The 18,404-nt window shown below is 36.5% G+C and overlaps 3 protein-coding genes and 1 non-coding gene across 5 annotated transcripts in view; 3 read left to right on the top strand and 1 right to left on the bottom strand.

Moving 5' to 3' along the window:
• The window catches only part of LOC131928293 (32 kDa beta-galactoside-binding lectin lec-3), a 36,104-nt gene extending 34,050 nt beyond the window's left edge, over positions 1–2,054 (bottom strand). For both annotated transcript variants that reach the window (XM_059284282.1, XM_059284283.1), the window contains exon 1: positions 1,928–2,054. The gene's annotated coding sequence lies outside the window, so the exon portion shown is untranslated. The remainder of the gene's footprint in view (positions 1–1,927) is intronic.
• A 2,440-nt stretch (positions 2,055–4,494) lies between these two features.
• LOC131928290 (ribonucleases P/MRP protein subunit POP1) lies at positions 4,495–14,979 on the top strand. Its single transcript, XM_059284278.1, has 7 exons — positions 4,495–4,795; positions 8,724–8,908; positions 9,080–9,316; positions 10,324–10,411; positions 10,780–11,364; positions 12,568–12,717; positions 13,205–14,979. Exons 1-7 carry the CDS (start codon positions 4,624–4,626, stop codon positions 14,578–14,580), a joined length of 2,793 nt encoding a protein of 930 aa, XP_059140261.1. The 5' UTR covers positions 4,495–4,623; the 3' UTR covers positions 14,581–14,979.
• Trnal-uaa (transfer RNA leucine (anticodon UAA)) lies at positions 11,546–11,617 on the top strand. The gene has a single exon. It is a non-coding gene; the product is annotated as a tRNA-Leu (tRNA).
• A 2,833-nt stretch (positions 14,980–17,812) lies between the features above and the next one.
• The window catches only part of LOC131928287 (adhesion G protein-coupled receptor L4-like), a 111,089-nt gene continuing 110,497 nt past the window's right edge, over positions 17,813–18,404 (top strand). Inside the window, exons 1-2 of the mRNA XM_059284276.1 lie at positions 17,813–17,873; positions 17,963–18,085. Of these exons, the coding sequence (XP_059140259.1) occupies positions 18,028–18,085 (58 nt within the window). The 5' untranslated portion in view covers positions 17,813–17,873; positions 17,963–18,027. The remainder of the gene's footprint in view (positions 17,874–17,962; positions 18,086–18,404) is intronic.

The following is an 18,404-nucleotide window of genomic DNA, read 5'->3' as shown; positions in this document are numbered from 1 at the left end:
GGAAACTATCATAAACATTGCTATGCATGGATCAGCATCACACGAGAGAAGGCAGCACGAAGTCTACAGGACTATTAAAACATTAGATCAGCTAGCTGATCAGTTAAAACAGGATGGGTTTATAATTAGTAGAAGTGGGCTGTACCTTCGACTGTTGCCAAGACGTACTTATTCTCATGAAGGGCAACGACATGTATCGACAGTCCCAGTAAAACTGATAAGAGCGCAAAACGATTGCCATGCAAATCACACTGATCGCTTGTTTACAGCGGCAACACTGCATCACCTAGAAGAGTTAGCTTCCATGCTTGGACCGAATGAGGTATGCTTTATAAGTCAAAATGACAAGGCCCGCGTTCCCCTTGGGTTGACAGCAGCTAAAAAACGGAGTCCATTGCTCATGCACATGGAATACAGGGTGAGCTTGCCTGACCATGACTGGGTTTTGGCTGCTGGACATAAGCTGATCCCTTCAGTTTATGCAGGGATAAAAATTAAGCCCAACGCCTTGGGAAATCGAGAAGCTGTTGGATACTCCGGCCCAACATACATATCAATCAGCTCTAGTAAACATTCCTCATCCACAGCGCTTAGTCATGGACTTGATTTTGAAAAATTACTTACATTACATGAATTTGATGATATCACAAAGAGCGGTGTGGATCAAATCGTTAAACCAATATTAGTGTTGACGGTTGATGGTGGCCCAGACGAAAATCCTAGGTATCAAAAGTTGATCAAAGTTGCGGTACACCACTTTCTCAATCAAAACTATTATGGTTTGTTCATTGCTACAAATGCACCCGGAAGAAGTGCATTTAATAGGGTTGAAAGAAAAATGGCGCCACTTAGCAATGAGCTCACAGGATTAGTTTTACCCGATGACCACTACGGCAGTCATTTAGATGAAAGAGGAGTCACAATAGACACAGATTTAGAGAAGAAGAATTTTCAGTTTGCCGGAAACACTTTGGCAGAAATATGGTCACACTTGACAGTGGATACATTTCCTACAGTGGCAGCATACATAGATCCAGAAGAGTCTGAACTCCTTGAAACTTCTCTGCTCTCAAAATACTTCGGTTAATGATCTTGCTAAGATTTAGAAATATGAATGTATATAGATATCGTCGGTTAAGTATAACTTGTTACTGATATTATTATTTAATCGTTATTAATAAAATTTCTATAAAACTTGCTTAAATTTAAGTCAGTGTGAAAGTATTTCTTGTCCTATTTCAATATCCTCTTCGCAAACAGCAAAACACGCAATTTAATAATCTAGTGAAAAGTCTTTACTATTAAAAATCAATTACATTTATATTGCTTTGTGAGAGATGACATCCGTTAAGTCCATCATATAGGAATATAGGCTACAATGAAATATACTAGGAAAATTAAAGGTCTGGGCATACTGCTAACATTTAAATAATTTGCATATTATACTCAATATATTGTTATTCTCACGTGTGTCGTCATGTCTGCAAGAAATACATACATTTACATTAAGTATTTTTTTTAAAATTAATCCTATCAGCTTTAACATCACCTCACTGTATTACTGTTTACCTGCTGGTGCCACGAATGGGTCCTGCGCGCTCATTTTTAATGCTGTGTCAAGGAGCGGTAATTTTAAAGGGATGAAAACACAGCAAATTTAAAACATAGGATAAATTGTAAATTAGGGGGGGGGGGGGGTGGAGTGTGACGTCATTAAAGGGGGGGTCTGAATTTTTGTGACGATGTGTGACGTAGGGGGGGGGGGGGGAAGGGGGTAAACAAATGGCCAAAAAAGCGTGACGTCATTTATGGACGACCCCTAGGCCCCTAACCGTCCCCCCCCCCGCATTGCGGGGTCTAGCGGCACTGTAGTTCCGCCCCTGAACTATACACACATAAGAAAACAACATTTGAAAACATCTCATACCTTTCTAAACAGGCGTACTGTTGTAAACTTGTTCGGGTTATAGTGCTGCTTGTCGGGATCCAATGGAAGGCGCTGTGTTATAATAGACACGTCACTTTGTATTATGTTGGTATGTGTGATCAGAGCACTCAACACTTGCAGTTCTGACAAAAAACGCCTCCTTGGAGTAATTTACTCACTTGTCGTGTTTTATTAGCGATGTCAATCAAAAATTTTAACGATCGTCGTTAACAGAAAATTGGTGGCCTCCTGTTCAGCCCATTGATCGTATTAATTGAAAACATAAAAAGAATTAATTAATTCATTAAAAATTAATTAGGCATCCAATTAAGTCACATTTATTGTCAGACTGCATGTTATTCATGTCTTGACCCACGTGCCAACTTTGAAACGAATCTGTCTGTTAGAACTGCCGGCTATTTCGCTCGAGCTTTTCGATCCATGACGACAGATAGACAGGATGAGGAAGCAAGTTAAATAAAAGCTTGTAATAAAATCTTGTTATTAAAGCTTTTTATTAATTAAAAAAATAGAATAGAATCTCGTAGAATAAAGAATTGCGCAGCAAATGAACAGTAAATAATCTGTGTATAATTGTGCAAAAGATGAGTACTTTATAAACTATAAAGAAAGACAGATAAATCAAGTTAAAAATAAATTCATATGCGGTTTTTGAGAAATCAGAAATAGCGCAGAGTACTACTTCCGGTCACTAGAAATCACTCAAAACTTGTCAGGAAACAGAGAATTCGATTTTCTACATCTCTAGATTTAAGAGAAATTTCTTCTATCAAACTGAAAAGTACTTAAGTTATAGACGTTTGAAAAACCGAAAGAAGAATATATTCACTTCCGTATACTGGAAATCGCTGAAAAGTTAATACTTAATACAGAATTATAATTTTGATATAACAAACTTCGTCAATTTAGCTGAATGGTACTCAAGTTATCGTGTTTACAGATAGACACACAGACCCTTCCCAGCGCCCGGGGACAAATTTTCAATTTGGCTCTCCCCCTCCCCCCCCCCCCTCGGGAGCAAAGTTTCAATTTGCACCCCTTCCCCTTCAAACTTTTGATTTGCACATCCCTCCTCAAACTATTTATAATGCAAAAATGCAGCTAAAATGACATTGTAATTTGTTTTTCCAACCCATTTTGGCGCCCCCTAAGATCGGCGCCCGGGGACATATGTACCCCCCCCCCTCGCTACGTCTCTGACACAAACAGCCCACACAGTCCAGTTTTTCCGACTTGATGACGCGTAAAACGCCTTTATTTTGATAAATCTGGATTTGGAATTTTTGCCCGATTAAAGTCCTCTATACTTCACCTTTGAAGTACTGAGGTGGAAAACTGTGAAAACTGTCAAAATTTCATGTGGTATTTGAACGGTAAACGGAAAAAAAGTCACAGGAAAAAAAAAACACAGAAAAAAGTCACAGTTTTTGCTAGGAAAAAAAGTCACAGAAAAAAAGTCACAGTGGATAAATTTTATCGAAAAAAAAGTCACAGAAATAAAGTCACAGAAAAAAAGTCACAATATTAGAAATATTTTTATTAATTTGATAAAAATTGTAAAATTTTGTATGTTTATTGTTGTGGGTTGTAATTTTTGATAGCATAAATTATTTATAGACGTTAAAAGCATTATGATTTATAACAATTGTAAGTAAACAATACTCTAAGATAATGAACACAACAATCTCAACATTTGTTACATATTTAGTTAAATACGCGGTAGAAAAGTTAATTATAAAAGAAAATTAGGCACATTTTGCCGTAGGCTATACTCTAGACGGCCTCTCCTCAGTAGGCATTGTCCGAACATATTGTGTGTTGACGTTATACGTCATCGACAGCCTTTGAACCTTGTCGGCTTTCTGTTTTGAACCTAAGTTTTGTTATGTAATGAGCGTGATAAATGTGGGAAGTAAAGGTGGTTGAACTAAACATAACTATTGTTGCCATGAGTTGAGGGCAGCAAGTCAGATGAACTTACCATTTCACGGTAATTTAATATTGGTATTTAAAAAAAAAACACGATGAAAAACGTGGAGCATTCTATTAAATGTTACTAATCTAAGTTTAAAATAATTATAATCTACATAGGGCCTACTTCATAATAAATATTTTTAGATGAATTATAAAAATTCCTATGCGTAAACAGCCTACACACATTACATTACATTTAATTAATCCTAAGTTAATTTGCACTCTCTAAATATTTAATACATAAAACTTTTATGATAAAAGTGTTAACAAATATCATGCAAATATATATTTGTGACTTTTTTTCCTGTGACTTTTTTTCCTGTGACTTTTTTTCTGTGTTTTTTTTTCCTGTGTTTTTTTTTCCTGTGACTTTTTTTTCCTACAATCATTTGAACACGGTTACAATAGGCCTACTTGCTCCTTACTCTGTATGCGAGAAAATAAAAATTATGTAAAAATTAACAAATACCGTACAAATTAAGCCCCTTGGATATAGTATAATTTTAAGAAAGTTGTTAGGCCTAAAGTAAAAAGTTTAGATAAATGTTAAAAACAAAATGGAAACGTGCTATGAGAAATGCGTATAATCTAGAATAATCTAGATTCTAGTTCTAGATTTACTTGTAAACATAGAATCTCGATTGTTCGAAATCTAGATCTACGTTCTAAAAATTTAGACTTTTAATCAAAACAATACAAGTATGACTTCGGTAATTAGATCTAATAATGGTAAACAGGCTCGCAAAAGAGTAAGACCAAGCACTACTTCTGAAGTGGATAACAAAACATTTGATGTTGACGGCTCAACACCAGCTAAACACAATAGACTTGTCAAATTGACAGAGTCAAAGATGCAAGAAAAAATAGTGTATGGTAAGAAAAGAAACCAACCAGTATTTTGGTAAAAATTAAACAGGTTTTCATACTAGTGTAAGACAGTGTAAGTGTAAGTGTTGTTCACCTCCAGTTTTTATTTTATTATAAACACAACCGAAACACACAAAAACGTTAGGAAATTAAGGAAAACACTAGGACTAGACTTGACTAGAGCTAAATCTAGGCCTACTTATTTTTTTAATTAGAAAAGGTAAAACAAAAAAGCATTAGAACAGTTCCAATCAAATATCGTTAATCATAAGATTGTCAGCGTGAAAAAAATCCTTACATTAGGCATTCCGACTTCCGCTGTTTCGATTCGGTATTCAACATCCGGACTTTTTGATGCAGTCTTTATAAAAACTCGCCCTTTTCCGAAAAATGCCGAATCTCACTGTTGGAATCGAGTTTTTAGAAATATTCGATATAGATATTCTAGTGTAGTCGTATTATATGTTTCAATTAGAAAATTACCGCCATTATGACAATCTTTAAGCCGAAATCGATCGCACGATTCTAATGAATTTATCTCGCGAACATGTCCCGTACGGTGCTGTCACATTTTAAATAAGTTTACGTATTAAACACATTATAAGTGTCTTGCCATTAGTTTTAAGTGTCCATTAAATAAACAAATATTATTATAATAACGGTTTTATGGCATTTACTACTTCTGCTTACGAGTTATCATACATGTCAAATCCCCGAGCAAGCGCTTCGGCCTTGACAACGCCATGGCGTCTGTTTAGCACCGCATTACCTATTATCGATAAAATATGCGCACTAATGCCAATGGCGTAGTTTTCGAAGTTGGAAAGAATTTAAATTGTGGGTGGCATTGTTAAAACTAGATAAAATACATTGATCAAGTTATCTATTAAAAATGACAGGCAAGAAGCTTAGGCTTACATTAACTAATGTCAAGCATTTCACACATATCTACTTACTTAGATTTAAGGCTAATACTAATAGCCTTTAATATACTATTATACTTTATACTATAAATAAGTTGTAGGCCTATTTCTTAGTATAACTAATGCTATATACTATATATGTATCGATTGATAAAGTAATTCTGGGCCTATTATTGGTTATGATAAGTAAAGAAGCTTGGTGATAAACTTATTTAATTATTTGTAATAATTATGCTTATGACATTAGTAAATAATAAACAAAAGGTGCAGCAATTGACATGGGGGGGGGGGTACTAATTAATAAGGCAGTGAATTTAGAATGACATGAAAAAGGCATGATAATTATCATTCATAATAATTTAGGATACAATTTTTACATTTAATAATAAAAAGTAACAAAAAACAAATAACAACAAACAATATGGATTTAAATCACTGCATGTTGCCAATATATATATTCATATAAGCAGATAGACAGGGAAGCTGTAACTTCTGATTTGGTACAACCTAACACTTAGCTTAATAAACTTTTACAAGAATTTAAGGTTTTTCTATTGATTAGTAATTTAGTTGTACCAAAATATCAATAGGGCCTTATAAAGGCCATAGTATATTAAAGTAGTTTCCCTTTTGGACCTGTCAATCCATCATCCATAAAGCAGCTGAAGTAGAGTTTATCTGTTTCTTGACCACTGCACATGAAGTGATGGTGTGGTTAGCTCTCTGCCAAGCTACCTTTACTTTCCCTTACATTACATCGGTCAGGTACTCATCCGAGCTTGGTGGATGCTGCACGCTACACAGACAGACTCGTCTGAGATCTGAGCTTAAGACTTGCATGTTAGTAGTTGAGTGCTTTATCACACCATCCCTAGTTTTATTTTTCAGCATTCTTCTTATTACATGCTTCAGTATCAATAACCAAAATGTATCCTATCTATTATAGTAACATTCTGGACATACGTCCGTTGCAGTCACTATAATTACTATAAAAGGGTGCAACACCCTTTCATAGGACTTTTTAATTATATGCAGTCATACTTAATATAATTTTTTTCTATATTTCTATTGCCCCCACCCTCTAGCAAAGTTTCAATTTTAATATTTAAAAAAAAAAAACATAGACTTTCAGTCTGCATATTGGCCTATATAGAACAGCACCCCTCACTTTAATTTGACTTAATTAGTTCTAATTATCCTTCATCAAATTTTGATTTTACTTTCATATTTCTATTGCCCACACTCTCTAGCACTAATGTGCAAAGTTTTATAATTATATCTCAAATAGCAGCAGTGGTATGCAAGCCTAAAGCCAATCACACAATTAAATCCGATTGTTACAGTGATATATAACAAGTTTAATACATAACTTTAAAAATTCATATAAAAAAACTATTAGGCCTAGAATGATAAATTTGGTATCTTTATCAATGGGGTATATTATAGGATTAATCTGTGTACATTTTATCATTCTATGTTAATTAGGAAAAATATCCCAACATTCCTACCTTACATGGTCGTGGGTTCACCGTGAGTTCACATTAACTTTAATTATCAGCATACGTCATAGTTCGGGCAATAGCTGTTTGAAATTGTGTTGGCCTCAGTTTTGGGGTCATTGTAAGTTCATAAATGTTTTTTATGGTATCATGCCTGGGAGATACTTGTAACAATACAAACTTAACCGCCTTGCAATTGTGAGGTATGTTTTCGTACTTCACCCATTGCCGTGAAAATGCTAACTGACACACGAACAAAGCACATTCAATATTCTAAATTTGGATTTTTCTCAAGTTTTGACATAAGTAAATTATCAAATTCTAAAATGAAGTCAGTCTCTTTGTTTTTTTATTCATTTTTATTCATTTGTTAAAACAAAAATACAATACAAATAAATGAATCGTGTTTTCCTAATGTTGTGGTGTGCTTCGGTTATTATAATAATAAAATAAGCTCAACTGGAGGTAAACGAGAAGCGGAGAATAAAATACTCTAAAATGGAGTTTTACTGTGTAGGTTGTAGCATACAAAATGAATTTTTGAGTAAGCCTATTTTATCTTAAAATCATATGAGTTAGTTAGAGGAAGGATTAAGAATTCCATTGGTACCAAAATTATATTTCTAGCTTTAATAGGAGAGGAGAAATATATTTTTTTTCTTTTTGTATGGTCTTACATAATCTCTGTAAAAAATGAAACAAGTGGGAAACAAAAATGAAAATTTCACAAAATATGTTAGCAAATAATTGAATTCTAATGATAAATTATGAAACGGGTGGTTCCTTTATGTAAATTTGCATTAATAATTGTGAAGGCTTGTTTCTGTTTGATGTTATGCTTATATTGTTAGTATTGCTGCTACCCGGGAGGCGTGGCTGGTTGCTTACAACAATATGGCGTACGGACCAGATGCATGACTTCCGACGATTTTTCGTCTTAGTTCCAGAGACCTTCTTAGAATTACTTTTAAAAATGTTTACCACGAGCAAAATGGCGGGTTTCACATTATATAAACATGCTATAGTTGGCCAGGGCTAGATATGCCAGAAAAGCATTTTAAAATTTGCTTTGGAGAATGGAGGCTAAATTTTAAAGTCGGTCTCATTAAAATTAATAAAACTTTTAAAATAGCCTGGAGGGTACAAAAATGATTTGAAGGTTGTAGAACTATTAATAAATCAAATATCGCAAGCACTTTTAAAAATAAGACACGACTTTTGAATGACAACCAATTTTTTTTTTTTTTTTTAAACCACGTGACCGCTATTTGGTCATTACTAGTGAGGAACTCTGGGTGCATGGCCACTTAAAAAGTCTAACTGGATTTGTTGTTTTGTTTAGCTTCAAACGTAAGAAGTGTTGTCATGGAGAGGTGTGGTGTGCATGGTAGTGAGTGAGAGTGACAATAAATATTAAATTAAGTAAATTTAGTTTAAATATTTTTTTATGCTTATTATTGTGAGTATCATAATTTTTATTTACCAGCTGAGATATTTTTGTATTTTTACTAGACATAAATGTTGAACACTTTGTTGAGAGTCGAGCCACTGAGATCCAAGCGCTCACACAGGCAGTGAAAGATGTTGGAGGCAACCATTTGGCTTTTCAGAAGCTACCCCGCCACATGAGGAGAAGGGCAATGAGTCATAATATCAAAAGAGTTCCCAAGAGACTTCACAGCATTGTCAAGCTAGAAGTGAGTAGTTATTGCATACCTCTCTTACCCTACCCATACATCGCTGATATATTCAAATGACCGTTTAGTTGAGACTTAGAATTGTTGATGATTTATGCAAAACACTTTTTCTAAAAACAAATTTAATACAGTGTTGGTTTACATGAGTTTTTACTTCCTTTTTTTATTTAGTTGGAAAAAACTAAAGCTCCAGGAAAACGCCCAAGTCGTAAATTCAGACGGCGTCCAAGTAATCTTCTCTCAGAGTATGAAAGAAGGAAGCGTAGGATTGGCTGGCTTGAAACGCACATTTGGCATGCAAAAAGATTTAAGATGGTTGAAAAATGGGGCTGTAAACTGGCAGTTCACCCTAATGACAAAAGTGTCCGTGCTTGCTACAGAGCTGTCAACAATCATTGTCTAATGCAGGTCAGCTCAATGTTATAATTGTAAAAGTGGTCTGCTTTTTTTTTTTTTGTTAGTCCAACTGTATATTTGTTTCAGCTGTCAAGTGTGAACATATTGAAAATATCTGATTTTGCAACTTGGTTGGATCATAATTATTGAAATGTTTGAATTATTTCTGTTATTTTTCTAAATAATAATTATGCTGTTGCCATTCACTGTGAAGTTAATTATATGTAATATAAGGCTTTAGTAAGGTTTTTTCTAACATATTTTCAATAGTTTAAATTTTTTAATCTACAAATATCCAACTGTAAGTAAATCAAGCATATTTATTAGTTACCAAAGTCAGGTATTTTTTTTTGGAAAGTAGTCAAAAGGGGGCATCTGCAAAGACTAGCTCAAAAATTAGGTAATGTGTCTATTTTAAGGGGTTTATTAATTTTTCATGTGTAATTATTTTTATAGTAATTCTGTACAATAAACACCATTTTTTACATCCTTTTGCGAAAAAACAAGCTAAGAACTATTTAATATTTAAAAAAATAAGTAAAGATACCTCTTTAGACCTAACAATACATTGGGCATATGAAGTGGAGTTCATATTTTTCTTGAACCCTGAATATAAAGGGATAATGTGAACTGCGCTATGCCAGCCGCCTTTACTTTCCCTAACAATAACATGAGATAGGTACCCATCAGAGTTGGGTGGACTCAAGGATGTTCCACTAACGTGAACCCGGATTCGAACTCAGTCAAGCGCTCCACCACTAGGCTACTCCGTCTCATTTAATATTTACTAATTATTAAATCCATTTCTGAAAGAAATTCATTTAGAATAAATATTAGCTTTGGATGTTAAATTTGAAAGTTAAAAAAAGAGTGTCACTTTTTCTTTATTAACATTTATTATTTCATGCATGTCAGGTGTCCAGCTGTTTTATCTGTTTCAGATTTTATATCTGTTTATTGCATATCAGGATCCAACCAGTATCTGTTTCAATTTATAATTTATTAACATTTTTCTCTAGGACGTGTCATTTGAAAAATACATTGAAATCACAGGATTAAGGGAGAAAATTCTTACTGCTCTTTCCCATTTGTGTAGTGAAAAAACAGGTCGGTATTGGTTGTCATAACTTTAACAGTGATTAGATTTAATCTTTTTTTTAAATGTAGGAATTAATTACTTGTTTTGTTTAAATACAATTGATATAAAAATTTAGCAGCTATTCTATTTTCTATTGCTTTAATTTGATCAGAAAGTAAATTTAATTGATCACCAAATTGACATCTTAGTTCAGTATTTCTTTTTTGTGTAACTACATAGATCCAATACTTAAAATAAAATAATAGAATTATTTAATGGTAACGGAGTTGTCTGACCAGTGTTTTGAATCTTTTAGTCGAAAATCAGAATTTAAATTTCCTTAAAAAAATACAGTTTTTATCAGTTTTTTTACTGCACGTTTATTATTCATTTCTAGGACCAACCTTTGCATCAAAATTGACATCGTTGGGTACCCGCCATGCCTCTTTGGTCTTGTATAAGCATGACATGTACCCCTATGGTGCCATTGGACCAGTCAGCTACTTCTGGAGGCCAGCACTCCCACCCCACACAACTCAATCAACCATCTGGGTTGGCTGCCATCTCTCTATTTTCTCTCAAGTTTTTGATGAGATCACAAAATGTTTTGACCTGGGATCCTCCGAAGTAATGGCAGAGGGAAGCTCAGATGTTGTTGTTAGACCTTTAAATAATGAGCTGGTCAAACTCCGACTTTTTGGACCAGCTTCCAATGTTGTGTTGAGTGAAACTTTACAGTTATCTCCCATGATCAGCCAGTGCACAGACAGTCCAGCCCAAGGTAACGTTGACTTCTGGTGGAAGAGTTACTACTCGTCCTCCCTTCAACAAGAATCCTTCAAGCAGCAAGCAGATGTATGGAGGGACCTTCAGTGTAGCACGCCAGGCCAGGTGCCAGCCAACAGCATTCTGGGCCTGACTGTCAGGGACCCCAGGCTGTTGTTGCCCCCAAAGCGCAGCAAGGTCACACTAATCAACAGTGGTGAGTTGTTTTTATGTGTGCTGGCTTTTTAGAAACCATGTGTGTTTGTTCAGTGGTGTGTTTGTTTGTAATTGATGATAACATTTAATCTTGTGTATTTGTTTGAGCAGTTTGTCTGTTTGTTATTTTTTTCATTTTTGTGTAGTGGTGTGTCTGTAAGTAATGATATGAAATTCACTTTGGCTAGGTAGCTCAGCTGGTAGAGCACTGGTGTTAATGCCAGAGGTCACAGGTTCAAATCCTGTCCTAGTCTTTCACTAGTCATATCAGTTATGTTGTATCTGTGACATGTAATATGATAGAAAATACAGTGGGCTAACTTATCCTCTTGTTAAAAACACACTATATTTTTGAAAGTATATTTACACTCAAAGCTAATTTACCTACATAGTTTTTCAGCTCACAAAAGACATGAGAAGCTGTTCATCAGCACCAAAGGTTGTTACTATGTTAAAGAGGGATATTAAAAACTAATAAAGTCAAAAATTTACTCAAGAGCCATTATATGTCACATTAAATGTATACCCCCCTCGTCAATTTTTTTTCCATATTACTCTGTGCGTACACCCCTGTTAACTTAAACCAATATATTTTAACATAACAAACAAGGTTAAGCTATATAAAAAGTCTCATTGAATAATTTCAACCAAATTTAATGATCCATAAAAGGTAATCTGAAATAGCTGTCTTAATCTACTTTTTAATCACTTTCAAAAATTACATGACAGATGTACTATCTCTTGTAACACAAGACAGATGTTTTGTAACACAAGACAGATGTTTTGTAACACATGACAGATATACTATCTCTTGTAACACAAGACAGATGTACTATCTCATGTAACACAAGGCAGATGTACTATCTCTTGTAACACAAGACAAATGTTTTATAACACAAGACAGATGTACTATCTCTTGTAACACAAGACAGATGTACTATCTCTTGTAACACAAGACAGATGTTTTGTAACACAAGACAGATGTACTATCTCTTGTAACACAAGACAGATGTTTTGTAACACAAGACAGATGTACTATCTCTTGTAACACAAGACAGATGTTTTGTAACACAAGACAGATGTACTATCTCTTGTAACACAAGACAAATGTACTATCTCTTGTAACACAAGACAGATGTTTTATAACACAAGACAGATGTACTATCTCTTGTAACACAAGACAGATGTACTATCTCTTGCTCAGGTTCAGCGGTGAACAGTTTGTCCACTCCCGCCTTCACTGAACAAGTAGCTGACAGCCCACTGTGGGACCCTGTCATCAGAGAGAAAGTTAAAGCAACAAAGATGGCAGAACATCAGCTCAATGAGATGAGAAGCAAACACTTGATACCAGGTACTGGTTTATACATTTACAAGTTTGTGTTCCACATAAACAAGTTACCTGATCCACATAAATGGGGCACATGTTCTACATAAACAAGGTACATATTCTATGTAAACAAGGTACTTGTTCGACATGATCAATGATACAAGGTACGTGTTCCACATAAAGAAAGTTACATGTTCTTTCTATACCATTTCTTCAAAATGACTCACATTTTCTGTTGTTACTCATTCATTCATATTCTTTAAAGATATGCATTAAATTCTTAGAAAATAAAATTGTAACAAAAAGGAAACAATAATTATCATTTTGTAGTACCCAGTATTGGTTTTTTTTATATTTACATTTTATAAAGATTTAATTGTGAATAATGAAATATGATTTTCACTGTTAATTGCATCAATCTTAATTGCATCATCTAATTTTAATCATGTATAAAAAATGTATCTGTTAAACAAGTTGATGCACCTCTTACTTTAGACTACACCTGTTTCAGGGACGCCATTGGACCTGGGTGAGAGAGAGTCCCTGATTCCTGTCATTTTGATGCACAGACCAGGATCCATCACAACTGGTGCCAGGGCTGGCTATGCTGGGGGCTGGGACCTACTCGTCCCCTCAGGCTGGGCTATGGCGTTCTGGGTAGCGCTGGTGTACAGAGGGGCCAGAACTGGGGGGCTCAGGGAGGCGCGGAGTGTGGCCCTACAAGCCAGAATGCTGGCGGAGCCTTACGACTTCCCTGACACACCATCTGGGCAAGAAGAACTGACAGGGGAGCTGCTAGCATTAGAATTAAAACACAATCGCAGGCCCCCAGCCAAGCGCCCTAACTACACGAAGCTTGGGATTACCTCCCCTTTTAGGTTTGAGTTTGGGAAACTTGTGAAAGAATGGCAGGAGAAATATGCAGTCTCACCTCAGAGAAACAATTATTTTGTGTTACGAGAGAGACGAATCACCAGGTTTCTCAACGATGCACTCACAGATACTCTAAACTTCTTCAGGCAGCTGAAGAAATCTGTGGGCAAAGATGCGAAAAATGTGAGAACTCTTTTGTCAAAGAAGTTTGGTGAAAGTTGTCTCCCTGTTTGTTCATCTGCCCTGGTTCCCGTCTATCTGATGATCCAGTGCCGCGGTGTCCCAGCCATCAATGGCCAGATATGTGTTCCATCTGAGGAAGATTTGACAGCACTGGCCAGAGACAAGACATACAGTGGGCCACTGGAACCCCAGCATAAAGATCCATTTCTGGCACAGAGAAGAGCAGAGAGGCTGCTGAGGTTAAAGCTAAGGAAAAAGAAAAGGAGGGGGAAGAAATCAGCTGGTGTTGTGGGTGTGGCAGGACTCACTGGTCAGGTATCAACTGGACCTGCCCAGGCTACATCAACTGGTCAGGCATCAACTGGACCTGCCCAGGCTACATCAACTGGTCAGGTATCAACTGGACCTGCCCAGGCTACATCAACTGGTCAGGTATCAACTGGACCTGCCCAGGCTACATCAACTGGTCAGGCATCAACTGGACCTGCCCTGGCTACATCAGCTGGACCTGGTCAGCTAATATCAGCTGGTCAGACACCAGTAATTGGACTAGCGCAGGCAACATCAACAGATCGGGTTACAGGATCCGGACCTGAGGTCACTCAAGCAGATGTCAGGCTGTTGAGTCACACCTCTCGTCCAGTTATGGGCTTCATCACTGGAGGTGACTTTCACCTTGGCATAGGTCAAGGTTCAGGGCTGGGCTTCTGCTCTGTGTTGGCTGTGTTAGATCTCCTGGAGAAACAACAGGGGAGGCGGCACTGCACAGTGCTGGTGCGCAACCCAACATCCTTGCAGTATAGGTTTGCTGCCATGTCTCTTGTCATGTGACCAGTGGTGTTGTCATGTGACCAGTGGTGATGTCTTGTCATGTACCAGTGGTGTCTTGTCATGTGACCAGTCGTGGTGTCTTGTCATTGACCACTGGTGATGTCATGTGACCAGTGGTGATGTCATATCATGTGACCAGTGGTGATGTCATGTGACCAGTGGTGATGTCTTGTCATGTGACCAGTGGTCATTTCATGTGACCAGTGATTATGTCATGTGACCAGTGATGATGTCTTGTCATGTGACCAGTGATGATGTCTTGTCATGTGTCCAGTGATGATGTCTTGTGACCAGTGGTCATGTCATGTGACCAGTGGTGATGTCTTGTCATTGACCAGTTGTTCTTGTCATGGGACCAGTGGTGATGTCATGTGACCAGTAGTGGTGACATGTCCATGTACTGCCTATATTTATATTTTCTCTTTTTCTTATGCAACCAATGTTGATTATTAAAGTTGATAATTTTTTAAATAATTTGCATGTCTTATTTTTATTGAAACATTGAAGATGACATTATTAACACTTATGTTGCAGGAAAAATGTTACAAACAAACAAATCTCATCACAATGTACAAATTTTATTTTCTTGAGGACACTTGGAAACTGACATAGTTGCTCGATTAACCTACTAAAAGGTCTCATGTATGCTTTCCTCTAAAATATTGTCATGGGAAGGAGTGGTCTAGCAATAGGGAGCTAGACTGCTAACCCGAAAGTCTCCAGTTCAAATCCAGATTCAAGTCAGTAGAACGTCCCTGAGTTGCCAACTAATTCGCATTAGGAATAGTAAAGGCGGCTGGGCATAGTGCTGACCACATTATCTCTTAATCATATGCCAAGGTCACAGAAACAGGAGAATCAATTTCTTGCCCCATAGACCATCAGGTTTGGAAAGGGAACTACTTACTTTCCCAATGAACCAACTCAGCTAGATATTCAATAGTTCACTGTGTTGTGAGCAAGCAAACATCTGCTCAAACAAGTTGTTCAGTTCAGGACAGTGGTGTGCTCAATATCTGGTCAACATGTCTCCTGGCTTGGCCCACACACTCTCGCCTATTTCTAATGATCCTAACTCACAAATATATTAACTTTTAAATTTTTATTTTAATATGTACAAATACATACACACACTTAACCCCCCCCCCCCCCCATTTTAAATAAATACACGAGAGAGTCTGTGTTTCTACCATACACAACACAATCTACAGCTGTTAAAAATACAACCAGGAAGTAATTTACCCCTTAATTAATTGCTTGTTAAATACAGAGACTGGGCGTGACCTGTGATGTCTCACGAGGTTTACATGAATCACTCTATAAGTACCGGGCGTCTGTGCAAGTCTGGCTAAACCCAGATTAGTTAATCCCTAACCTTAATCTAGATTAAAAAAGAAAGAAAATCAACTAATCATAACTTTTATTAAATGAACTACACACAAATAAACCGGGAGTGATCTCCCCTAAACTTTCTCGAATATTCTAATATAACACTACGGGGGATGGCAACTCGGGACATAGACAATATTTTTAATCCATTTTTAATTACTTAAACTTTTTATAATAGAATAGAATCTCGTAAAAAAAAAAGAATTGCACACCAAGTTAGCGCCAAATAAATTTTGTGCATAATAGTGCGGGATATTATTAGTGCTTTATAAATTCACATGCGTTTTTTTTTTTTTGAGAAATCGGAACTAGCGTAAATTACTACTTCCGGTCGACGGAAATTACTCAAAATTTGATAGAAGGCAGAGAATTAGAACTTTTACTTACATGTGAAATTTTACTTCCGGTTATCGAAAATCGCTCAAAAGTTGATACGGATCTACGATTTTGATATAATACTAATAAATGAAATTTCATCAACCTAGCTGTACTCAAGTTATCGTGTTTACACACAGACACATATACACACATACATACGGACAAGATAGCAAAACAATGTTTTTCCGACTCAGGATTACAAGATTTTATCTATACTTCGTATATACGAGAAAGTAAAAATGGAACCATTCTAAATCAAAACCTCGAACTAACAAAATCAAACACCCAGCCAGGTACAATCGTAACGTTACACGTGGCCTGCGGCCAAATGCCCACAGTGAATCTGATTCGCCGAGATCTACATTCTTTTCGTTGATTGGAAAATAAAAATAACGAGAATACTGAGGACTTTTATACTCAATGGACCGGATGCCGGCCTACAAAACTTACGCACGCACACACAAACACAATAACGATACGGCTAATTAAATTAAAACACAATCACTCACCCGCTCACTTTAATTATGCCTTAGGGAGAAGATGCGCAGAGACATCCATGGGCAAAGGATCAAATTTCCGCACCCTGCACAAAGAGAGAAAATGTTTATAGAATTGGAAATAGAATAGGCTGTGTGGCAAGTTCAGCGCACGACTTAAAATTTTTGTACGAGTATAACTGTTTTCATTACATACACCAGGTAAGTAAAAAAAAAGAAGATACAAGAAAAACGGAAACAAAAGACGCGTATTAATTACACGGCCTATCCTATAGCCCGTTGTCTGTGTAGTAAACTAAAAGTACGGATGTCGCAAATATTCTGTCTTCACTACATGCGAAACAATGTGGTGCATACATTATAAAGGGTACTCTTGTTTAATCTTAATCTTATTGTCTAATTGAAAGGGTGGAGGGGTGGGGGGGGGGGGGTGGGGGTGATGACATAAATTTTTAAATACCCTTTCCATTTGTGGTGTGTCGTAAGGTTTGGATTCATAAGAAAGGTGAGTTGTAGGCTATAAATATGTTTCTGTTAAAAATGATGATGTCCATCACACTTTTTAATCACCTCTTTTGCGCAAGGTATTGATGTAGGGAATCTTTTGGTGGTCGGCAGAGTCTCTCACACCCCCCCCCCCCCCCCCGAAAATTTCGAGTGCCCCAGATCTGATAGTGTAGACTACTCACTCCTAATGCACCGGTATCATTCGTTCAACTCTCATGTGGGGTATGAGAGGATAGATGATATCAAATTATTATCCATATCCTTTTTTCTGTTGTGTTCGATAATAAAAATAATCTTACATAATAAATACGAATGGTCGACATTTAACATAAATCTTATACAATATTTCTCTTCTATGAGTCACGCCTTGTTCAACAATTTTGTCCACAGAAAGCGAGTTTTGTTATTCACCAACTAGTTAACCACTTAAATCATGGCGATAGTGCTTTACGATTGCCTTCCTTGATGTGAAGGCATGGGGCAAGGGAGGAAACCCCAGAACTCAAAACATGTCACCTTCTAGTGAGTAGTGAGGTACGTTTAGTGCGATGTTGATAGTCCATTCAACGTTTTAAAACTTAGTGAAGTTTAGTGGACACTTACGTCAACAGAAGGTTCTAGAGGACGGACGCGACTACAAAAGTCCTGGAGAACCTGAGTGGTCCGTTACGACAATATGCATGTGTTCTGGTCAGTCATTGTCTGCTCGTGTGTGACTTTTGCCTACACACAAGGTAGGTCATAGTTTTCTTAGAAATTACATTGTTTTGTTATGTTTTGATATAGCTCATTCCCACTAGTCCGTATTCACTATGGCGCTTTATATCATCACAAATGTTTAAGGCCAAAAACATAGAGGAATTTTTTTTTATTGTTACCTAAAATTTACCACGATACCATATCTGATTTTGTTCTAATCCTAGGATGGTCTAATTATATTCTGATAATAAAACCGCGTTGGGCGCAAAGAATCGATGTCTCTAATGTATTTATCTCAACTCCGAGAAGCGAAATCTACAAATGTACACCCAGACTTTGTTTGCGTTTCAAGAT

Source organism: Physella acuta, unplaced genomic scaffold (assembly GCF_028476545.2).
Source record: "Physella acuta isolate Inbredline_101_S28 unplaced genomic scaffold, ASM2847654v3 ptg001480l, whole genome shotgun sequence".
Lineage (NCBI taxonomy): Eukaryota > Metazoa > Mollusca > Gastropoda > Physidae > Physella > Physella acuta.
This window is presented reverse-complemented; position numbering and strand designations above follow the sequence as displayed.

Coding starts and splice junctions, on each gene's coding strand:
- LOC131928290 (XM_059284278.1), top strand. CDS start 4,624: ATGACTTCGGTAATTAGATCTAATAATGGTAAACAGGCTCGCAAAAGA. Junction 9,317..10,323: donor ACAATCATTGTCTAATGCAG/GTCAGCTCAATG, acceptor ATTTTTCTCTAG/GACGTGTCATTTGAAAAATA. Junction 10,412..10,779: donor TTTGTGTAGTGAAAAAACAG/GTCGGTATTGGT, acceptor ATTCATTTCTAG/GACCAACCTTTGCATCAAAA.